Raw genomic sequence first — 25,284 nt, forward strand, 5'->3', positions numbered from 1 at the left:
AGCCCCCACTGAACTTAAACCATGCATTGGGCTGCCCTGCGCGCCATTTCCCGTCGCTGCTCTGGAAACCTCTGCTGGAAGGCAGCTCGCGATTTTGCTCCGATTTGCCCTCCGGGGTGACCCGCACAGCGTCGCCGGGGGTCTCCCGAGATCACTCAGCCCTTCCGAGCCAGCGCCTCCTCCTGCCTGTGCTGAGCTCCCCGTTTGCAGGAGGAGTTGGGCATAAAAGAAGCAGCAGCAGCAGGAGAGACCCGCTGCTGCTGCTCCTCCGCCTCCTCCTCAGATCTCCGGTCCGTCTCGTCGGAGGAGGACCCCTCCCCCACCCTCCCACTACGCGCTTAGGCCGCGCGAGCCCCCCCCCCGCCGTGCCTCGATGGGAGGGACCCCAGGAGGCTTAGCGTGCTGCAGCCATGGCGACGCGCCTGGCCCCGCCCCTCGCGGGGCAGGCCGGCTCGCGATTGGCTAGGGGGTGGGCCGTCGCCCTCTGCCCCCTGACCCTGCGCGGCGGCGGCAGCGGCAGCGGAGGTAGCGGCGGCGGCGCCTGCTGCCCGTTTCCTGCTGGCCTGGCGGCGGCTGGTGCCGCTGCTGCAGCACTGGGCGGGCGGGAGAATGCGGCGCCGGTCTCGGCTGATGCTCTGCTTCGCTTTCCTCTGGGTGCTGGGCATCGCCTACTACATGTACTCGGGCGGCAGCGCCGCGCTCGCCGGAGGCGGCAGGAAGGTGAGCAAGGAGAGCGCCAGGCAGGCAGGCGCCCACACCGGCCGGGCGACGCCGCGGCTCCCTGGCTGGCTTCCTCCCGTGGCGGAACAGTGCCAGTCCCGCCGCCGCCGCCTTCCCGTGACCGCGGCGGCGTCCCGCTCCCTGCCCTTCCTCTCTCCCCGCGGTTCACCTCAGCCCGCCGCCCTGCCCGTCCCGCCGCCCGCAGAACCGCCCCACGCGCCTCGCTTCGAGGACCGGCTTCCTCCTCCTCACGTCTCCTGCTCCAAAGGCGAGCGGGAACGAACTCCCCCCTCGGCTTCCCCCGCGTCTCTTCTCGCCTCCCCGATGGGCGAAGGAGGCGGCGAGCTTCTTTCTCCTGCCCCCTCCCTTTCCCCTCAGGGCCAGGAGTCCCTTCGAAAGCAGCGCCGTAAAATATGGCGCCCCCCCTTCTCCCCAGCTGCCCGCTTCCCCCTTCTCTTATTTCGGGGGTCGAGGGGGCTTTCCCTTCGGTCGGTGAGGGAGAGGGCGCTGCTTCCTTGTCTTGCCGGGGAGGGAAAGCCGCCTGCGACGTGGGGAGGGAGAGGGAAGCGAGGCAGTGGGGGTGGGGTGGGGGGTTTCCCCTCCAGCGTCTCCCTCTTCCGCTTTCCGTCTCCACCCCATCCAGGAATCGACACGAGGTTAGGCTGCCGCTTCTGCCTCCCCTTCTCTCTCTCGCTCTGTGGAAGGAGTTCGCCCTCCAAGCGCGAGGGATCGCCTGCCTCCTCTCTCCCCCCCCCCCTTTTGCTGGCTCTCTTCGGAGAGGAATACAGTAGCGTCCCTGACTCTACCCATTTTTCCCTGTTCAAAAAAAAAATAGAGAAAGAAAATAAAAGAAATTAATCAGATGGTTTCTTTGTGGACTTCAGCCTGGTTTCCAACTCGTCATTGCACGAGTCGCTTCGCAGCCAACAGAAGCGAGCCACGTCGCAGTTTGTGGGGGAATTGGCGTGGGAGGGAGCGGTGTTAGGGGAAAGGGGGGAAGCTGGTAAGAATTGCTCCGGATTGTCACTTCTCTGGATGAATTGCTTATTTATGGCGCGACGAGTCTCTCTTCTGCATAGGCTCCGACCTTGGAAATAATTTCATTGCTCCGCTTGTCTATGGTGAAGTGGTATATCTCACCTCCACCCCCGGCCCAGTATTGAGGGTATAAATACTGCTGAAGCTAGAAGTGAATGTTAATTTTTTCAGACAATTGACTGCTTTCCACTGTATTCGTTTAGTGCTGTGTTCTTTAGCTATAATTGGGTCCAGTGGGTTGATCTTCAGATTTCTGGAATGTAAAGAGCAGGCCTCTTTTCCAGTACCTGTTCTTTGGCTGTAAATATTTGGGTAGTGCTGAATAGGTGCAGTGCTGAAACAGTTGCTTCACTAAGCTGTTTTAATCTTTCAGGTGGCCTATCATGATAGTTCATTGAGCAGGCAATATTTCAGGCAATATGTGAATCGGAGGCATAGAGCAGTGCTACTAACTCATGTCCAGAGTCTCAGTGTTGCTAAACCATTTATCATAACGCCTGGGGCTGTTGGGTCTTGTAGTTCAGTGACATCTAGAGAGCTACAAGTAGACAAGTAGCCACCCCTGCCCTAAAATTTGAGGTTTTTCTTCAGTCCTGGAAAATTTTTACATTGGAGTTCAGTTCAGTGGTTTGACAGTCTGTCTTTATAATTGAATTCACTTGCTTTAAATAAATAAAAAATGCAAGATTTTGAAATCCAGGGATTCCTTTCATATATTGCGAGTTTCTGGTACATAAAAAGGGATACCAAGAACTGATTTCAAGATGATTTGAAAGTTTTCTTCTTTTCTTGCTTTGGCAAATAAAAGTACGAGGATTAAGTATTGGAAACACAGTATAGTATGTGGCCAGAAATATTATGTAGTAAATTGTCACAACATGGATTCAGGAAGTAATAAACTGATTATAGAAGCACAAGAAATTCTTGCTAGTACTATTTTTACTTGATTCTCCAACCAAGCCAGTTGGTCATGTGTGCCAAAAATTGGCATTGATTGTAATAGTCACACTCTTTCAGAACCAGTGACCACATTAGTGCTTCAAAGTACTGGTCCAAAGGAGTAAACAAATGAATTGTTGCCCTATGTCCATGAAAGCTTCCATTAGCATAGTTGTCTTATTGGGTGTTATGAATAGTGTGCTCAAAGTTGAGAATAAAACATGTCATTTTAGGAGCTAAGAAATGTGAAATGTAAAAGGTTAGAATTACAGAAATGAGTTACAAACTTAACATGGATCTAAAGTGGAGAAAGTCTGAAGTAATGACCCAGTTGAGCTGAAGGTCTGTGACCACAAGTGGGGGAAATGAACAATTATACACGGATTGGTGATTTAGGATTCTATTTTCTCTCAGTGAAGCATAACATTTAATTCCAACCTTTAGAATGGCCTAGTAATTGTAAGCAGAGGAAGAGGTGTGTAAACGTAATAGCTTTTGAAATTGTTGTAAAAGGCTCATTAACAGGGGATGTCAGACTTTGAAATAAAACTTGAAGTGGTGTGCGTGCTTTATGAATAGAAATCCTACTGCTGGGGAAATTGGGAAATTCACTTTAATTACTTACAAAGCAAATAATTACAACTTTAACATATCAGATTGGCTATATTGAAATCTTGATTATTTAGTTTACATGGTACTCAAGTGATAGTTCATTCAGTTACTAAGTTCAGCCAGTTTTTGTGTGTGCGCCTCTGTTCTGTCACTTATCCTTGGTGTTGTCTCAGTTCTGGTCACTGCTTTCTTATAAGTATTCTATGGAAATAGAACATTGAAATGGCAGTACAGTATATTTATTATATTTCTATCCTTTATTTCTATGCACAGCTAATAGAGATGTGCATGCCCCCCCCCGTCTTTTATTATCTTCACAACAACCTAGTATGGTAGGTTAGGCCAGTGTTTCCCAACCTTGGGTCTCCAGCTGTTTTTGGACTACAGTTCCCATCATCCCTCACCACTGGTCTTGCCAGCTAGGGATGATGGGAGTTGTAGTCCAAAAACAGCTGGAGACACAAGGTTAGGAAACACTGGGTTAGGCTATGGGGTAGCAATTGTCCTTAGATCACACAGTGACCTTCAAGGCCAGGTCACAAGATCTAGCAAACCACAGGCTTTCTGGTTCCTAGTAGCAGCACTCTAACCATTATCCTACACTGACTCACTTATTCACCAAGCTAATCTTGATGAAGGAGTGTCACATAGACTTGCAAATTGAAGAGTGTTCCTCCCCACCCTTGAGTATTATGCAGAACTAACTGAATTCTTATTGAGATGTCCAGGCATATAACATTTTTCCAATGAGGGCAATGTGCTTCTGTTGCTTTTCTGTTTTAATTTCAACCCTGTGATGCACTTTGATTGTGTATATTGAGTATATATTAATATCAGCTTATGTTGATGAAAATACATTGGGTGATAAATTTCACTTGTTTATACTACTACCTTACATTTTATACAAAATAAAAAAGATTGGTATGGGCATTAGGTACTGGTATCCTATAAATAAGTAAACATTATACCTTGATTATCAACATCCATTGGTGCCGCTACCGAACTCATTTCCATAGCTGTGAAATCTTGTCCAGTATGAAATATTTTGCGGCTGTAGGAAAAATTGTGTCTTAACTTTTGCTCAAGGGATCTGTGGTAGGCAGACAGAGTAGTCATTCCACAACATTACTGTATTGAAGGTTAAGATATTTTCCTACTTTGGGCAAGAGATTTCCAACTCTTCTATAATTCTTGTCTTTTGAATCTTAAGTTAAAAAACAGGTTTCAAATGGCTTTCAATGTCCATTAATCTGTCAGTGCCTTGTTCCAAATGTTGTGTGGTCCCAGTGGAACACAGGACTTGCAGAGTTCTGGAGACAAGATTAGCAGAGCTTTGAGAAAACTCTTCTAGATTGGCTCTCTAGCAGTTTAATGATAGTACTTTTTTGTATAGTGCTTTCAGTGTTCAGTGTGCTCAACATATGCCCTTACACTACAACTCTGTAATGAAAATTGGTACTATTTCACCCAGGTGTGAGCCTAAGGTTGAGGGAGAGTGGTTTGTCTAAAAGCACCTGATGAGTTCATGAGATAGAGGTGAGATTAGAACCCAGGGCTATTAGGATAAAATGGAGGGGGAAAGAATGAGTTATGCTCCCTTGAGCTTCTTTGATGAAAGGTTGGTCATAAATATATTGAAAATAAATACTTTAGCATATTGATGGTATACTAGATATATTCTTCTTTTGAAGGACGTGGAATAATATATACCATAATGCACTCCTGAATTCCAACTGAGCTTCCCACAAAATGGAAGTCAAGTTCCCCCCTACTGAATAGACAGCTCTCACTAAATGTGATGCTAAAAATAGTGAAATTGACAAGTTGCAAATTAGAGTAGCTTTTTGTGTATGTGTGCAAAATATTACTTAATTAACTGAAGATGAATAACTTGCCATTACTGCTGCATGCTGGTGACTTAAGTCGCTCTCATATATATGGATGTTTGCCAGGCAGGTGAACAGTGGCTTATTGAATGAGGCAGTCCTAGCAGTTTTCCAGTCTTCTACAGAAGCTGTTGAAGGATTCCCTTCGCCCTTTTTTAAAAGCCATACAGTGGTACCTCGCAAGACGAATGCCTCGCAAGACGAAAAACGCGCAAGACGAAAGAGTTTTCCGTTTTTTGAGTCGTTCCACAAGACGAATTTCCCTATGGGCTTGCTTCGCAAGACGAAACATCTTGCGAGTTTGTTTCCTTTTTCTTAAAGCCGCTAAGCTGTTAATAGCCGCTAAGCCGCTAATAGCCGTGCTTCGCAAGACGAAAAAACCCCAAGACGAAGAGACTCGCGGAATGGATTAATTTCGTCTTGCGAGGCACCACTGTATGTAACTTGAATTGTTAAAAATAAATTTTAGCTTAAGCTGCTTTAAAAGGTGTGCTAGCAACTTGAAAGTCATTCATAAGTGATTTTTTTAGTAATACATTTTTGTTTACACTGAATATGCAAATCAAAACTAGCTCTGTCATGTTTTGTATTTGTCTGGTGTCCTAACTACATCTTACTACTGCACCTGGTAATGGGAAGTGACCTAGGTTAAGCCTGGCAGGACAGCTTACTTTGCGGCATTAACCCCATCATGCATTAATTAAACTTAAGCATGTTGTTATATGAGACTGGTTATCCTACAAGATCTGTCCTTTCTATTGAGATTGATTATTTAATTTCTATATTTATTTATTTATTTTCCTTCTGACACACCCTCCTTCTCAGTCTCTGGGTTCTTACTCACTGGTCCAACAAATTCTCAGTGCACGCATAAAGGTCTCACAATGAGAAGAGTTTCTGGAAACAGTGGTCTTCACCCTAGTCTCTCACTCTAGATTTGCTTTTTATGGGCAGGCTCAAGGTGGATAAGTATTTCCTCAGGCTACCGACAGCTGTGTGGCATTCAGCTGCCCTCTCCACACCCAGTTTCAGATACAACTGGTTTGTTGAGTTTCCCAGGAGGTTCAAAGGAATGGGAAGAGGACCCCCTCCACTCACAGCTCTTTCTTCATTCTCTGTCCTTTCCTCCTCTTCCAGCCTATCTTGCAGATTGCATAAAATAAGCAAGTTTACATTTCATTCCTGCTGTCTCTCTGCCACAGTGCTTTTGTGGAAGATGAAAACCATACTACTACTGGTAAACCAGGTCAGTTTGATTTAGCTGAAAGTGCTTAACCACATAATGGCAGCTTCCATCTGCATGACTGTTCATGAAACCACTGCTGCAGCCTGTGCCCTAGTTACATAACTTGCTTTAGGGAGTTCATCAGATTAGGGTTAAACAGTCTTGCCACATATGGTAAAAAGCTTGAGAATCATGCAAATGGCAGAGTTGTGTCAAGATTTGCACTGCCAGAAAAGGAGGTGACTATATATTGTGTGGCTTTTGAAGAAGGACCATCAATCAGTACTCATAATCTCAGAGGAATATTGACAATAGAGGTTCTTTAGCATGCTGTTATCATTGATTGCTTAATTACTGAAACACTGTTCTGGTTATGCTGAAAATTCTTCATGACCTCTAACTAAAATTTAGGCACTGGGTAATTCACTTTGTTATGAAAAATCCCACTGAGATACAGTTTTTAAAGTATGATTTTCACAAATTGGCAACTGATTTTTCTGGGCTTAACCAGCTGTTTAGTGCTATGTTCATAGTGAAGTAGTTAAACGATACTTTTTATAGCTTTAATTGCTAAATGTTTTCCTCACTTCCATTAGTAAAACATCTGGCTTTCTTTTGATGTTCTCTCTGGGTGACAGCTGAATGACAAAATAATTGTAAAAAAATACAATAAATAACCTGCTGTGAGAAATTAGAACTGTGTTTAACGTTTAGCATGTTATCTTAATAGCAGCTTTTCTTCAAGATGATATATTAAAACAGCTTGTATTCTTGTCAGAAATATTCATAGATAATCCAACTCCTGCCATTTAAACAAATCTGCCATTTAAACAAATCTGTTTGCCTATGTCCTACCTTATCAGATATCAAGATGCATTTGCCACCTCTACGGCAAAATGATTGGGTAATCCCATTAGCCAATTGTGGTTCCTGCACAGAGGGTATGGCACCATTGCCTGCATCTAAAAGCATTGGGCTGGATTCAACTAAACCACTACACTAACTGAAGTCAGTGCAAGGACTGTTGGTAGTGCGGCAGGATTTTCCTTCCTCTACTTCCCCTGATGTTTTCCCCTATGCATTCCCCAGATCTGCTCTGGAGGGTCAGGAAAACTCCCAGAATGTGTCAGGGGAGGAGAGGGGATATCATTTCATTTAGCAAGCAAAATTCATGTGCTGATGGAATGACCATGTTAGCACAATGTTGAATTCCACTCATAGTCTTTCCTCCACAGGATACAGGAGATCATGCCTACTTTCCACAGTGCAGCCTATCATTCAGTAATGGAAGTCCCCTGGTGGAGGTAATTAATACATACTGCTTCCCCATGAGAATCATGCAAATGTAGTTAAGATTTATACAGTCGGATCATGAGAGCCAAACTCAAATATCCTGTCGGTCATACTGGCAGTCTTCAGATAGATACTTGACACTCACTGCAGCAGGACAGGAAGTTGTGATATCTTTATGGTGCAGTAAATATGTCCATATAAAGAACAGAATTCTGATGGCTGTTCATAGTAAACTTGGTTATGTTGGAAGTACTTTTGGTTATGTAGGCTGCAGGCTGGCTTATCTTAACTAGAAACAATGGGCAAAAATAAGAGTTTGCACTTCCATAGGCTTCTTTGATATGGCAAGTGCATTGTCCATCGGTGCCAGCTGCTTGTGTGGTTGACAAGCTAGAGCCTTTTAAAGAATGTTGCTAAATGTAGGTCTAAGCAGTACAGCTAGAGAATTAGCTGGCACAGTTGATGGGTTCATTACCTTTTCTTTACTGATGAGGAGCTTAACTGAAATTTGGATTTGTATCAGTGACAAATAATGGACTTACACAATGTTCTTTAGCTTCCATGCCAGAAGTCTGTGAAAGCCAAGTTAGTCACAGAATAATAACAACAAAGTGTTACAAACAGTTATTCGATCCACAAACTAACTATAAAAGCAGGAGGTTGGCACATATCAAAAGTTTATAGCTACATATGCCCTACATTTTTAAACCTGGAAGAATGTGTATCTTCATAGCCAAGGTTGCTGTAGATCACTGACACTGACTGTTGCTGCTGAACTAGCAAAGTTCTCTTCATATCTTGTATTGGCTTAAAAACAGAGATTCTTGGTCCTAATTTGGCACCAGGTAACAAGGTCCATTATTCTTCAGTCGTAAGATGCATGACAGTATCCCTGTACTTCTGTACTTCTGATCAGCTGTAATAGATTCATGCAGGGATTGAAGTCCTATAATGTGTACTAATAGTGAAAAATAATAGCAGTATAGGTTACCACTTAAGTTACTAAAAATTGAGTGAGATGATTTCCCACTGCTTTTTAAAAGCATGACCTAACTGCTTTTCTTTAGGAAAATATATCCTTCCTAAACCACTTTAAAACAAATGGCTTTGGTGTACAGTGGTACCTCTAGTTACGAACACCTCTGGATACGAATGCTTTGGGCTACGCACGTGGCAAACCTGGAAGTAACGGAAAGGCTTTCGCCGCCTGCGCAGAGGCGGACTACCACCGTGAGCACATGCGCAGAACAGGTGCTTCTGGATGTGAATGTTTCGGGGTAAGAACGGACCCCCAGAATGAATTAAATTCGTATGCAGAGGTAGCACTGTATGTGAAACCCATGTAGGAGATAGTCTAATATGGTCAAAAGGAGTGTGTTTCTTGTTATTGACATGGGTATAGTTAATGTATATTCAAACCCTACATATTTTGCTTCTGGGCTGCTTTTTTGTATTCAGCAGGAGAGCCTGCCCCAACTACAGGATGTTTGTCCCTCTCTCCCTATCTTGACACTATGTTTTCTGATAGTTGTTGTGTTACAACTATAACTATTGTGTTATAGTTATTGCACTTTTAAAAGGTGCAATGATGCTAACCTAAGGATGTGATAGGCAACAGAGGTATGTTTTGCTGAACATCTGCCTAATATGTGATCTGGTCATACTTCTACATATTATGTGCTATAATGCCACAGATGTATGCTCTTTGAATTTACAATTCAATCTCTAAAGCCTAGCTTGCACTCCAGTTGAAAATGGTGGTCTTCTATAATTAAGCAGGGTGTGATCCCAGAATGAATAGTAAGTAGATGATATTCTCTGGCTTCAAATATCACACTGTTTAGAAGCCATGATAATTTATTGCATTTCTGGGCGCCGAATCTTCATTGCTTTTAGCTCTGTGCATTCTCCCAGCTGTCTAGTAGCGTATCTAAATATGTAACTAATGTGTACATATTTGGTTTCAGTTTAAACTGTTCCGAGTAGTGATGAAGCTGTGGTTCCCAATATCTTGGTTTAGAATTTGCCTAAGTTCTAAATGAAAAATAAAAATAAAATCTGGCGGTAAGACAGCAATGGGGAATATTTTTCCCTTTTCTTTTTTCTCCTGTCAAGGGTGCTACGTTCTATTTGGGATAAATTGTTGGGGGCTGCATCCTATTATGGGCAGGGCCAGATTCAGAAGTGAGTGGGATCAGCTCTTCTTACTCTCCATCCAGAGGGCTTCTGGATGAATGGCATCTCTTTTGCCATATATCTATGTAAACTGATTACTTGCAGGGAGCTTTTGAAGTTAAGTTATCCAATTGTGAATTTAGACAAGATGCGTTTCCTGATTACTAGTTCTGAGTAGTTGCTCTCAGCAACGGTGTATATAGAGTTTTATTTAATTCAGGGACTTGCAGAACGAACTCCTGCTCATGAAAACACACAGTGTTATTTTTGGTCTTTCTTTCCTCGTAAATATGGAATGGGCTTATTATGTATTCTTATTCTTGGCATGATAAACTCACATCCTCTGCCACTTCATTTTCACATGGGGAGCTATTTGTGTGAAATGGCTATTGTGAAAAAGAAAAAAATTGCAGTGTTGGAGGGAAAGGAGCATTATATGCATTGAAAAATCATTGCAGGTGTGGGGAACCTGTGACATGGTGATGTACTCCCATCAGCCCCAACCAGCATGCTCAATGGCCAGGTGTGGTAATTGTAGCCCCATACCTTCTGGAGGCCCACAGGGCCCCCACCTCTGTGTTATTCCCTCAAACGCAAGTGTATGTTACCCTTTCAGGAGATTAGGTCATAAATTGGCTACCATTGATATTGTTAGGATTACGCTGAAAGTACCAACTTGCAAGCCTCTAATTGATGAATTATGGCAATTAGCAAACTCTTAACAATAGATTAAAACAGGCTTCCTCAACCTCGACGCTCCAGATGTTTTTGGCCTACAACTCCCATGATCCCTAGCTAGCAGGACCAGTGGTCAGGGATGATGGGAATTCTAGCCTTTAAACATCTGGAGGGCTGAGGTTGAGGAAGCCTGGATTAAAATTTGTCCTCCAGTTAAAATGGCAAAAAAATTCTTCTGGAATTTGGACTCCTGGACTGCCATGACTGCTGGCTCCCTTCTCCCTGTGTTAGAAAAAAGAATCAGTGCTGACGAAGCTTTTGTTAAGGGTTTAAGGAACTAGGAGTGAACTGCACACCTTCCCCTTCTCCACGCATGGAGAACCTTCATACCTGTCTGAAGGGTATGTAAAATTTGTGTTTCTTTCCTTGCAAGGCCTTAGATTTATCTGATTGCACATTCCACTATCCCAGTAATAGGGTAAAGGTAAGGGACCCCTAGATGGTTAAGTCCAGCCAAATTCAACTATGGGGTACAATGCTCATCTCTGCTTTCAGGCTGAGGGAGCCAGTGTTTGTCCACAGACAGCTTTCTGGGTCATATGGCCAGCGTGACTAAACTGCTTCTGGCGCAGTGGGACACAGTGACAGAAGCCAGAGCGCATGGATACTCTGTTTACCTTCCTGCTGCAGCAGCACCTATTTATCTACTTGCACTGGTATGCTTTCGAGCTGATAGGTTGGCAGGACCTGGGACAAAGCAAAAGGAGCTCACCTCATTGCATGGATTCAAAGCACAAGAGGCTTCTCAGTTTGCCCAGTGATGCTGTTTTGGGCAAGCCACCTGACCTCATACATGTTGGGTATGGGACAGGTAAGCCTGCAGCTGCAAAGGAACAGTGGGGAGCCTTAAAGCAAACTTGCAGTGGCTTTTTGCAGCCACCACTTACATTAGGTGCTTTATAAATATGGCTCCAAATGCAAGTTGCTGTGCTTTTGACTGAAATTGGTTTCATTTGAGAGCTCCAATTAGAAATATTCACTTGTGCTTTTAGTTGCCATATTGTTCATGCCCAGTATTGTGGCTCACCTTAACCTTGGTTAATTAAAACCAGCATTAGAAATCAGCTTGAAGTTTGCTGGTTTTGAACTAGCCATTACTATTAGTTAAGAGTAGCGGTGCTTAACCTTTACAAGTTCAGTCTCCCCCCATGCTGTGATCTAATTTTAGGCTCTGTTAATTGAAAATATATATAACAACAACAAAAACTGTTAGGAACTCAGTAGCACTTTTCAATGAAGTGTTGAATAATTTCACTTTTACTATCATAATAAATAGTAGTAGTAGTAGTAGTAGTAGTAGTAGTAGTAGATTCATTACCTGCCTTTCATCAGAAGATCATAGGGGAAGGGGGTTACAGCAATCTAAACAACAGTTTAGCAAATTTTGAAGGAAAAGAAGCCATGTGGACTCCCAGTTTGGTCCTCATGCCCCTTCCCAGCTGCTAACAGCACCTTTAGTCATATACAACCAAAGGGGTGTGTGTTTAATGAGAAACTCCCAAGAGACTGCAATTTGTATCAAAATTGTGACCTCAATTTCAGCCCCACACAGCTACTTTTCCTTCAAAGTAAAAATAGCCAATTTTAAAAGTCAGAAAACAAAACAAAAATAGCTTTGGGGCTCATTTTATGATAGAAATTAGAGCTGTAAAGCAAAACCCTTGGGGTTTTGGAGCTCGCCTTTCAGCTGACAATAGTTGTTGTTTAGTTGTTTAGTTGAGTCCGACTCTTTGTGACCCCATGGACCAAAGCACGCCAGGCACTCCTGTCTTCCACTGCCTCCCACAGTTTGGTCAAACTCATGCTGGTAGCTTTGAGAACACTGTCCAACCATCTCGTCCTCTGTTGTCCCCTTCTCCTTGTGCCCTCCATCTTTCCCAACATCAGGGTCTTTTCCAGGGAGTCTTCTCTTCTCATGAGGTGGCCAAAGTATTGGAGCCTCAGCTTCAGGGTCTGTCCTTCCAGTGAGCGCTCAGGGCTGATTTCCTTCAGAATGGATCAGTTTGATCTTCTTGCAGTCAAGAGTCTCCTCCAGCACCATAATTCAAAAGCATCAATTCTTTGGTGATCAGCCTTCTGCAGAGCTAAGAAGGGGACTGGCTATCCAAGTTTGCTCTGCGACATCGAGCATTCAGTTACCCACCTGAGGGTTGAAGATGCAGATGCAGTGAGTAGCAAAAGTGTGTCAGAACTGCAAAGCACGTGAATGATCTGCTGTCAGGGCCACACATGGCCTGCATTTTCCTAACTTCGCACACCCTCAATAACTGCCATGCCCATCTGAGGTGGGACAGGGCTGGCAGGCAGTTTGCCCTGATGAGAGTGCCAGCCCTATCCCACATCAGCTGGGCATGGCACTTCTTGTGGGTGTGTGAAGTTGGGAAAGTGCAGGCCGTGCTTAGCCCTGATGGCAGATCTTTCACCAGAGGAAATTGCCAGCCTGTCCCTGTCGCAACCCATGGTTCTTGTGCTGTTAGGGTTTTGTAGTTGCCCGGGGAGACCAGATCTCTTGGCTCAGCTTGCTTAGTCACTGGGGTCTTGAGACAAATTGACAGCCACAGTATTGGGCCTTGCATGAGACTGAGCAATGCCTGTGCAGAACATTCAGTGAAGAGTAACAAAAGTAGGGAGCAAATCTAAGTAACGAACTTCTTTATAATACTTAGTGAGGTGCCCTATCATTTCCTTTTTTTATTTTTTTGTATTCCCTATTTCATTATTTGTGTTACTTTCCTTTGACTGTCAAAAGCATTGAAGAAAAGCAAGGCAAAAGGCCAAGTGCTCTATGGGGCATCCAAGAAGAAGAAAGAGGTAGCCTTGTGCGCTGGGAACAATTTTGATAAGTTGGGATGAAAAGGACTTGAGAAGATTAATGGTAGGCTTTCATTTTAATGAGCTGCATTATCACCTGGGGTTTCATCAAATCCTAGCCGTTCTCTAGTCGTTTGGAGGTTGAATGATAGAGCAAAGGCTGTAGCATTAAATTATGTGTAGTCTGCCTCTTCTCAATCCTCATCTCCTATTTAGTAGAAAGAACAAACATGTGCAGCGCCTTTAATGCTCAACAGTAATCCATTGACAGGTTTACGGGGGAAGCAACCCCAGTTTCTTTTAGAGAAACCCTATTGCTTCAAGGCTGGCAAGAAGATTTCGCATTGTAGTAGAGAACTCTGCAGCTGCTTTTGAAAATCTCAGCAGTAGTTTCATCAGAGCCTTTATCCAGTTTGGTACATAGTCTAAAACCAGGCATGTTCAACCTCGAGTTGCCTGCGATCTGCCAACAAGTATCAAAAACTGGCAGTGATCTACCACCCTCCAAAGTCATTTAAGGTAAATAAATAAATAAATAAATGGATCTTTATTTCACAGATACAGTAGTTATGTCTGGATATCATTATGACAGATCCAGATAGTTACTGGATGGAGAAGTAACTAAACAAGTGAGAAAAGTCAAACTATATTTGTATACTAGTTTGCACAGACCTGAGGAGCTAGCTTGTCTCGCTCTCTCTCTCTTTCCCTTCCTAGTCTCTCTCTCCCCACCCCCTCAAAGGGAGCCTCACAGCTGATGTGGACGCAGACCCCTCCCCAGCTCAGCCACTCCCTTCCCCATTGGGAAAGTCATGCTAAGCCTGCCTCTCCTCCTCCAGCAGCAGCGCACAGACCTCTCCTCAGCTCCCTCACGCCTCCCTCTATCTCCCGGTGCCCTCATACTGCTCAGGCTTGTATTGCTGTGGAGACTGATAGCGGCAGCAGCTGCTAGGCCCCCTGATCGACCAGAAAGAACCCAAACAACCTGGCGGTTGACCGCGAGCTTACGATCGATGTATTGTACATGGCTGCTCTAAAACTAATGTGGGAATCCGTAAATCTTTTTTCCTTTGGGGGAAAAGAATTGCAAGGGCAAGGGACTCTCAAGTTGAATGGGGAAGGCATGTTCCAGGCCCAAGCCTCTTTTACACAGTCATTTCAGTGAAAGGAGATTACAGAAGTTGGAGGAGGCAGAATTGGACAGAGGATGGGAAGAGTCTGAGATGAATCTGAATCCCTCCCCCAGCTTGATCACTTCAGTGCCTAGGTGGCCTCAGAGTGATCACAGGAGATGGAAGGTGGGTAGAGAATTGGGTACAACCTTTGCCCTAGTAGACTAGTGCATGTGCTGCTCTCTACTGTTGAGATTATTCCTCCATAGACTCAAGGGGAAGTGTGCAAGTGCAGTGTTTGCTTCTAGCAGTTGTGGGATGAGAAGGACTTCCTGTTGTTGTTTTTTTTGCAATGGAGAGTTGGCCTCATATCTTTCTAACCTCCACTTCTCTGCCCTGAAGTGGATGGTAAAGTTAAGGAACAGTAGTTATGCAACCATGTCTATTATTGTTTGATGACCTTCATGGTTTCATAATAATGCCAGTAGCAGATTCCTAGGAAGAAATTGCTTTTAAGATAAGAACCTTCCATTTTAATGTTATACAAAATGTTTGCCACTTAGGTAGAAGTAGAAACCTTCGTTATTTTGTTTGCCATATTTATATCCTGTCCTTCCCCCAAGCAGTCTAGGTAGGATGATGATGGTTGGATTCATTATCCAGCCTTCACCATAAAGTCACAGGGTGAATATCAGTAGTATAAAAATACAATATTAATTAATTACGATTTACAACCTAAATAAATAGTTAAGAGCGGGCTTGTATTTAAAGCTGGGTGACTTTCCCTTTTTGCTGTTGCTGCCAGAATTGGTGTGTTTTTGCGGAGACAGAAGAAATTGGGGAGATTGGCCATCCTGTGCTAAGAACGGTGACTTGCCCAGGGTCACACAGTAACCTTGTTCTGACTTGCCCAAGGCCATGCAGCAAGCTTCATGGCTAAGTGGTGGTCTGAACCTTGGCTTCCCTCATCCAAGTTCAACATTTCAACCACTCTGGTTCAGTTCTTTATACTGTGATTTGTTTCTAGTAAATGGAATGCTCCTCCTGTTAAACCTTATAGCCTAATACAGAATAATACCATTTGTACGAATTAATTCTTTGCTAAGAATTATCATTTCAGAGTTGCAAGTTCATAACCTTAGGTTGGAGGACTTCATGTATGATACCTTTTCGGTTTGAAAGTCAAACCAAATGTGGCATGGGAGTTCCTTGATTGAAAAGTGTGATTTGATCAAAAAGGAGCTGTCTGTTACCACAGTCTGGATCAGGTCCACAGGGGGAGAGTAGCATGTAATCTTTCTTTTCATGTCATTCCCCCCCCCACTGCAAAGCTCCTTACCATGACTGCTAACTTCCGTGGAGTCAAAAAATGTAGTTTTTAATGGAAAAGCAAGACAGCTGGGTATTATTAATATATAGTGATGATATATTACCCCTTGATGACCTTTCCTGGTGGTTTTATTTTGATGATAAAAGCATGGGAGACACAACTGAAGCCCAGAGTAACTCCTATGGGGAACTATAGTTGTACGCTGCCACTTCTGGAATGTATTCTTCGGAAAGCAGCAGAACTACCATAAAGGAGTATTCTCAGGCCAGAAAAGCAGTCCGTAAGGATATCAGTTGCTTCTGGTCCTACCTGCCAAACAGCTAGGCAGAGAGCAGGTGTCAGATGCTCCTGGTAATTCAAAGTCTCTTCCAGCCTTTGGATTTTGTGTGGCATTTTTAAAAGGTTTGACAACATTGACTCAAGGCAGGTAAAAAAAATTAACATTTCTCAAAAACAATTCTTAGGATTTTACTCTTTCAAGTCTTCATTGTTTAGGATACTTCTGTTTTGAAAGAACACTCAGATAACTTGTTTGGACCATTGTATCTCAGCTTAATTAGCCATGGAATGAATGAGCCTTGTTTTCCCAGCAGCTAGTTAAACAGTTCCTCAGTTTGGATGGAATAGAAAACTGTGGTTAACCGGTGACTTCTGCATTGAATTCATACTGTGAAGGGAGAAGGGAAGTCACTGGCTGCGTGTGTAGGTGCAAGTCTCATTTGTATCTCGGGTTATTAAGCCAAGATACAATCATCCAAATGTGATCAAAAACTTGCCATCTTTCTCTTTTCAAATTTATTATTGAAAGGTATAATTAAACCAGTAGTTAAGAATATGGTTGGAGAACTGCATGTTTCTTTTTGTCTTGAATAATAAAAAAGCCTGTCTAACAGCTGTTTGAATGGTTCTCTGGGTAGCACCTGTTCATATGCTGAAGAAATGAAATACTCTGAAGCTCAATCTAGCACATCTTTGCCAAATGCCACCCATGCTATCAAACGTATTTTATGATGACTGGATTGTTTATTTAATGGCTTAATAACTTCGACACAAATATTTATGGACTCTTGAGAGAAAAGGTAGAGTAAAAGCAAACTAGGAACAACTTGGGGGGTCGGGGGCGGAATCACAGTTGCATGCTAAAGGAATTAATTTGCAACAGAAGGTTCCTATTCCCTTCCAGCTGGTAACTTTTTGCTGTGGAAGCAATGTGGAATATAGGATGTGTGTGTTTTACTTATTGTAGTGCCATTAAAGGGACTACCATGTTTGGGGTGGGGGGAATGAAAGTTAAACCTGGAAATAATCTTGTTTTGCAGAGAATAAGTTTCCACCCTTTGAATAAAAAATTATCTCCTCATTCCTACAGAATCTGTTTCAAAACCTCAGCGGGAGTACAATGAGCTTATTTCTGGGTTTTTCAGCCAGCTACTGCATTGAAATAAATAGCCATTGCTACTTTAAGTCCTTTTAGAGGGAGAACTTCTCCCTGTCCTCTTCCTGTGCACCCCTGTGGCCTCCCCAAATCTATTCCATACGGTTGCAGGAACCCCCAGAACAGATGTAGATGGGGCATGTGGGGAGAAGAGAGGGGAAAGTTCTGTTGTGCAAGTGGAAGTATTTGGGCTAGTGGATCTATTTATTTGGATACCACCCACTGAATTTGTCCAGTATGACTTGGTTGATTATAGCCCCCAATGGGATGAGGCACAGAATTAATACTGATCATAATAGGGTTTTTCATCTTGGAGAAGCAGGGTACCTAAATCTTTGTGCATCAGTTTATATACAAGAGACATATATTCCATGTTTCTCCCCCGTAATTTAACATGTTTGCTGTTGTTTACATTGTTTGTACATGCTTCAGTGGAGGTTGTTGGAATGAGGCAACTTGCTTTCCCAAGTTGACAAAAAAAGTGTTCTCTTATCCCAGGAGGTATTCATCGCTCTTCACTTTCCTTTAAGCAAGGCTCGCCAGCCTTCAAACTCTTTTAGAGAGGCTTTGCTTGAGGAACCCGCCCACCTACCCACTGCTAGACTTAGGAAACCTCTTTGTTGTATGTTTTTAAGTAAAAGGGCTAATGAACTACACAAGGTTGAGAATGTGAGTGAGTTCAGGTGCCTTCATTGAGTATGCATAACCCATACTTTTGCTATTAAAATTGTTCTCAACGGAACTGTCTTGTCAGCAATCTGCTTCTGATTCTGGACTATAGCCAGATAGCTAATGGGGCCTCCCGCTGCTTTTGCGCTGCCACCGTGTGATTTCTGTTCTCATCCTGAAGCAAAGTTCTTAACCTGAGGTACTATTTCTGGGTTAGCGGAGTCTGTAATCTGAAGTGTATGTAACCCGAGGTACCACCGTAGAATGAATTTGCAGCTGACTGATGCAGGTGAGTCAAGTTGCACACGGCAGAGGAAGGCAGAACACCTGATAAACAAGATGAATTTTGTGGGTTGCAATAGTGGAAAGGACTGGAGAAACTACTCCTGCCCCAACAGTTGGATTTTGCCATTTGTGTGTGTTGGGAGGAGCAGGGATAGCTGAGGGGAATAGAAGTAAAAGGGAAAAAAAGGATATCTGTGAACCATCAATTCTGTGATGGTTTACTCCGAAGCTGTTCTAATTGAGTTCAGTGGGACTTAATCTCAGGTAAGTGCACATAGGATTGTACTGTAAAGTATTATAGTCTAGTCAGACTGTGGCGCAACTCATTAGTGAACTTTTTGTTACTTTGACTTGAATGTTCGGTGCTTGTTAATACTTTAGTATGGTTTTCAAATTAAGGCTTTTATATGCCATCTCTGATGAACTTCATTGTTCCCTTAGTGGGTTGTATATGTCAGCAGACCCCTGGACCTGCCTTGGTTTATATCAAAGCAAACAGATGTTTCTAAATCCTGTGAAAAAGCAGCTGTTTACTTACTGATTTTTCAGCAATTTAGTTGTTTAGCATAATAAAATCAACCACTGAGGAAACTCAATTAGAATCTATTTTTAAAGCAGACACACGTGTAGTCATAACACAGTGCTTTGTGCTGTTCTGAGGCAATTATTTTTTATGATTAGAACTTCCTAAAATGTACCGTCTCTTGTTTTTGATAACAAGGACTTGTATTTGACAACTCTACTGTTGCATGTTCAAGGTGCTATTTTATTAAATTTATTTAATAACATATCTTGCCTTTCTACCCAAAAATTATATACAAGGGTACCTCACAGATAAAGATGAAGAATTTCCACCCACCAAAACCATAACAAAAACACAGAATAAAGACACAGCAGCAAGCAGAACTAACAAACTGCAGGCTTAAAAAATAAGCAGTAGGGAGTGAAACAACTGTTCCTCTTAATGCTCTGTAGAAAAGAATGGCCTTCCCTACCAATTTAAACCTAAAAGGGAAGAAAGTTGAGCCTATCTATAAGTTATGCTTTGATAAGTCAAAAGTTTCCCTTTTCAGAAGAAGGAACTGTTGAAAGTTGAAAATCCATGTAGTCGGAAATACACCTTTTGTTATGCTCCTGCATTGGCCTTGTCTGACTTGTTCAAAACTTAACAGCAGTTAACTGAGCTGCACTTAGATTTATTTGGTGACGGGGATTTGCGCTTGGTCTTGTGCCTGTTCAAGAAAGGATGCAGTGTTTTGCTGCAGATGTTAGTGTTGCCCGATAGATATTCATCATTATATAATGTTCTTGATAGCGTGTGTATCATGAAATGACCTGTGCTTTGGTGTCTGTTCGGTGGAAACAAAGTTCCTTCTGTGTGATTTGCTTTAAGAATGATACACTGAAGTTTTCCAGAAACAAATATTATACAGTTAACGCATCTCTCGGTTAACTTTAGGACTTCAGTTTGTAACTTGCTTCAGCTTGCTTTTTGCTACATGACCTTTAAAGTTGCTCAGTCAGTTGTAGACTTGAGTTGCTTCTGTTACTGTCATTCTGGCAGTTTTTAACTAAGGTTTCCTCTGCCCGTGAAGCACCTAGATGTAGTAGGAAATATTTCTCTTGACAAATGTGTGTCACCTTCAGCATGCCTTGAAAAAAATTAACACTCCTCTGAGGTCTAGGCTGGCTTACTATGCTCTCTAATAACATCAATGCAGTCATGCCTTTTGTCTTTAACACAGTTATTCTTTTCGCATTATTGGTCATTATGTTGTCAATTCTTCTAAATACCATATATGCATCCTTGGGTTCATCTTGGTGTATTGATCTAGGAATGCATACTCAGAAGCTCAAGAATTCAGCTCATGCTGCTGTCATAGTTCCATATATTACAGGTATGACTGCTTCAAATGACTACTGAAATCTGAGCAATGCTAAACAAATGTCATATGGGTGAGATTGCAATATCCTTGTCAGCTCAGTGGGCTGATGGTAGCTGAGTTTTTCATCTCTATAATTACTTATTTTCATATTAGGGGGAAATGATTTTTTTCGTATAAGAGAAAATGTGAAGGATTTTTATAAATAATCCTTCTATAACCCTGTATATAATAATTCATTCCAATATTCTAGGGCTTTGCAAACTACTGTAATGCCTGTCTCTTACCTGTCTGAACTTACGTTTTTCAAAACTTGTCCTAAGAGTTTCTTGATTTGCAAATAAAGGTTTGGCATGGTTGTGTCATCAAAACACCATGTTACAGTAAGATTGCACGGAAGTGTTTGTGTTGCAAACAGAAGTTTGTTTGGATACATAGAACCAGTATTCTTGGGCTTATTTGAACTTGGTGGGACTTACTTTTCAGTCAACATGCATAGGATCCGGTTTTTGCCTTGTGCAGCAAGGCTTTCAAGGTAGATTGCTAGATTCCCTTGGTGTGTGTCCCTTTCCCATGGGGAAAGTAGCAGTGAGAGTCTCTTCTAAGAGGCAAATGTTTGCATGGGTAAATGTTTAATGAATTCAAAACAAATAAGAGTTACTCATTTTAATTTATTAAAATTTATAATTTATAGAAGCAGGTAACATCCAATAATCTAGTTACAGGTAGGTAGCCGTGTTGGTCTGCTGTAGTTGAAACAAAATAAAAAAAAATTCCTTTGAGTAGCACCTTAGATACCAACTACCAGTATCTGAAGAAGTGTGCATGCACACGAAAGCTCATACCAACAACAAACTTAGTTGGTCTCTAAGGTGCTACTGGAAGGATTTTTTTTTATTTTGTATCCAACAATTTGATATGTATGGTATAATATATTTAAGTATTTAATTCGTTAGATGTTAATAGAACTAGATAGAGTTGAGGGTTGTTTGTAGTTAAGTAACATTAACCTCCTTAGCCAGAGCACTGTAAGGAGAAAGCAAGCTCTTGTTAGTGAGCCGCTGGCTACCTGCAAGGTTTCTACCTCCATGGATGAGAGATCCTTGCCCTTTCTTGTTAATCTGTGGTTTCAGAAAGACACTTAGATGGCCAAGACCACACAAGACAGGCTCCTGCTTGATTGCTATTGCCTGGCTTCAGTTCTCAGAATTTTATTTTGCTTATTTATGTACAAAGACTGTTATTTTCAGCTTTCTTAGCAGTGTTTGGTTCTGAATATATTGGTGTTAATTAAGAATCAGAGCACATTTAGCAGATGGAAACTGCTTGAGCCAGGACTGAGTCAACTCTCAAATGAGAGAGAGTTTAACTAGTGAAAAGTAGCTGAAAGGTATTCACTGCTATTGCTGAAGCAAACATGGGAGCAGCTTTTTATGTGTAATGTGTCTCGCTTTTTCTCTGGGGCAGTGATTTTCAAAAAATCACTTTGGTCATGCCTGCACTCCAGAGGCAATAGAATCAGAGACTGCCAAGCAGTTGCAATCCTATAGGTGCCCTTACAGACATAGAATGTGAACAGAAGAGCTTTTTTGTTATTTGACAGAGGGTCTCATTTATGGAAGAAGGGGAGGTGTTTTGCCAATTTCTGGAGAATTTGCAGCTCTCCGGGGCCTACAGGGAAAATGACCCCCTCCCCAGCCTCTATTAGCATGTGCTCAGAGCACCCTTTCTATGAGAACAATTCTGTTCTTGGCTTCTTATAATCCTATAATAATATTTTCATGACATAATAGAAAAGTATTTTCCAGAACCCAAAGGGCTCTGTGTGCAAGTTGAAAATGCTTCTCTCTACACACAAACAGAATCAAATGATCCCTCTCCCGTTACTTGTAGCTTAAGAGAGTTTCCCAAGTCCCAGGAGTTGCATTTCAGGGGCATGTGGAGGACTGGATGGGAAGGTGGAGATGCACCAGTATGCACACATAGCATTATGCGTGCCTTTGGATTGTGGTCACTATACTGTTCTGGTACTTCTGTATCGACATTCAGAAAATGCTAGTAGTTACTTTTCCAAGTTAATATCGATTGTGAAGTGCTTTGCTCGTATTAGTGCTGCACAGGTTGGCAATAATGGTTGCAACTTGGGTTCAGTACTAGCAAGCTTGAAATATCAGCAATATGATGTAATAAGTTCCCCTAGCCACTCTTGAAGTTGGACCTGATTTTTGCTTTTACAAACATTACAAGTGGGATCTGCAACAAAATGTAGCATGAGCATGGAGTGCTCCTGTTAGGCTCCATCCAACCGTGTTGCCTTTCAGGATAATCCATTTCATTTCCCCCTCTGCTGGCTGGGGCTGAAGGGGTTGCAGACCAAAACTTCTGGATGGCACCAGGTTGAGGAAGCAAGATGTAGACACTCTGTCTTACTTGTATCTTGCTTTTTAGTGAAACACAGCACTATGTCAAGTTTTGCTTACATTGACAGGTTGTACTGCAAACCCTTCTTTTTTTCAGTGGCCCACTAAACCGCAAATTGCTATCTGTATCTGATTTAAATGTCTGGGGGTCTTGTAAGGGAAAAGTGGTACACAAATACACACTGCAGCCTTCTAAACCTACCATAGTGAAAACTCTATTAGTACGACTTTGTTCTTGAAGCAAATGTGTTAAATATTGCACCACTTAAATGCAAAGAAATTGCATATATTTACAAATGGAAAGTGGACATAAAAACACACAGATGGCTGTAGAAAACTTGGCTGTTAAATTGCTTCTCTTAAGAAATTGCAAGCATCTTCTCTTCCAACACATCCCAGGCTGTTCTCATGTCTGTCACACTGTTACACAATGCATTTTGAATTTTCCAGAAATGGCCTGTTAATCTGGTATAAACAGTGTTTTAGATCCAGAGTTGCACTTCTATTTGCAGAAGTGCTAGTGATCCATGGGGGCTGCCAATCTCAGAGGGAGAGGAGTAGTGATTGTCACTATTTCTCCTTCCCTTCTGTGCCACCTCCCAGTATGGAACCTCCAACCCAGGGGTTGGCAAGGTTTACCAGCCATGGGCTGGATCACTCCCACGGAGATTGTCCATGGGCCGGACTGGTGCAACATGATGCCAGAAATCACGTCTGCGCATGTCAACGGCACCGGAAATTGCTTCTGCACATGCCCAGATGTCGGAAATCACACCTGCACAGAAGCGATTTTTGGCATCTGGACATGCACAGACGCGGTTTCCAATATCTGCGTATGCACAGATGCACTTTCTGGCACCGCTCGGTGAGTCCCCGGGTCACGCTGTGTTGGTTTAGCGCAGTGCAAGGGCGACTTGCCAAGCGGTTCGGCTCGGTTCGGGGGTGGCTCGTGGGCCGGTAAAACGGTCTTTGTGGGCCGCTGACCCCTGCCCCAACCCTTCAGAGCAGATTTGGGGGGATGGGGACAATGAAGCTGGGGCAATTGTAAATTGTTGTAAATGGAGCCCCATTCATAGGAACTGTGAAATTGTCCCACTATTTTTGTAGCGAAGGCAATTCTGTTCTTCATTTTTGAGCATTATATCTCTTGTCTTTTATGGAACTTTACTAGAATAGAAAAGCTCTTTGTGTTGATTAACTTACTTGGATTAGTTCATAGTTTTTGGTATGTGTTTTCTTTCTGAAATTAACTTAGATCTCTCTTAGATATGTGCTTTCTGGGCAGAGTTAATTTTGGAGTTTCCTAAAGTAGACAGAGGGACACTCCTCCCAAAAGCCACAATCCAACTTTACCTTTCTGTGCCTTTTACTACATCTTGGGATGGAGAACATGCTAGTGACTGAAATGTGTTTTGTATTCAGCATCCTAAATTGTATAAATCCATTCACTAGATCTTAAATTGTGTTCTTGGATTTTATTAAACCATCCACACACAAACTATTTTCCTTGTGCAAATGACATTCTGTCCAATGCCTCCAAATTTATGCAGTGTCCATTTTAATAATCCTTTGGGAATCTTTTTGTAAAACCAAAGTACTAGGCATTATTCAGAATAATGGCAATGGCTTGGAATATATTATTTTATAGAAGCCAGTCTTAAGGTATAATTGACATTCCACACAGTCTGGAGAAATTCATCTCAGCAAACCTAGCATTCATCCAGCTGTCTGTGTATAATTGCACAGATATGGGCTGACTCTCATTTTAGATACAAACAATTAGAGTGTGAATTTTTTAACCTTCAGTTGAAAACTTTGCTGCATTAAACTACCTAAACATAATGGTGGGTCAACAATGACCATAATTAAGTGAAGATTTATTTTGCAGTCATTGACAGGGTTTTTAAATGTTCCCATGTTTTCCAAATTATCCCTGCTTGAGATTCTTACAATGTGTTGGCTGTTTGGAATATATCTGAAACATCTTTTCCCTTTATTTTAATGAGTTAGTTTTATAAGATTTGTGTTCTTACAAGCTGGGAAGATTTACTGTCCCAAGGGATACTTTTTCTGTTTTGATTTTTGTCCCCTCACCCCACAGCATTCAATTACTAGTCTGAATTTTTATATAATAAAATATATGATAAAAAGCTGTTTCCTCTTCCTAGGTTTGACTATTCTAAGTTTAGATTAAAATAACACCATATTTTAGGAGCCCAGGTGAGCAAGCACCTAGACTTTTAAAATCCATGAAAACAAGGAGAAAACAAATGGAAGGAACTCTGATAGGCCATTTTAGGAAGTACGAGGGGCTGCATAAATGCACCCCTATGCTACAGGTCGCCCACTTGTGGACCACAGGCAGGAATTACCTTACTAGCCGCAACATCAACAGAAGCTCCCAAGCACTGTGATTAGATTGTGCTGGCTGGGGTGAAATCATTCTAGCCTTCCCAACTCCTCCCTGCCCTCTACTTACCCTGCATTCTCCTTATATGGTGTTGTAATTAATAATTGCAACATTTCAGAAACACTCTGCAGGCTTTCTGAGAGACTGTTTTGAGCTACAGATCTGCACAAATAAATTCTGGTCAGGATATCTAGACATATTTTAGAAACACGGTCAAATAAATTTTGTACCTTGGTTGTCTATGTAGAGTGTTACCTTCCTCTTTTTGTACTGTAGTCAGTGGCGTAGTGGGGGGGGGTGCAG

General features: G+C 42.4%; 1 protein-coding gene across 1 annotated transcript in view; it reads left to right on the top strand.

The window, feature by feature from the left end:
* The first annotated feature begins 515 nt into the window (after nucleotides 1-515).
* The window catches only part of GALNT2 (polypeptide N-acetylgalactosaminyltransferase 2), a 68,816-nt gene continuing 44,047 nt past the window's right edge, over nucleotides 516-25,284 (top strand). Inside the window, exon 1 of the mRNA XM_081906879.1 lies at nucleotides 516-720. Coding sequence (XP_081763005.1) covers nucleotides 610-720 — 111 coding nt within the window. The 5' untranslated portion in view covers nucleotides 516-609. The remainder of the gene's footprint in view (nucleotides 721-25,284) is intronic.

This window comes from Podarcis melisellensis (genome assembly GCF_964234715.1).
Source record: "Podarcis melisellensis genome assembly, chromosome: 3".
In the NCBI taxonomy this organism is placed as follows: domain Eukaryota; kingdom Metazoa; phylum Chordata; class Lepidosauria; order Squamata; family Lacertidae; genus Podarcis; species Podarcis melisellensis.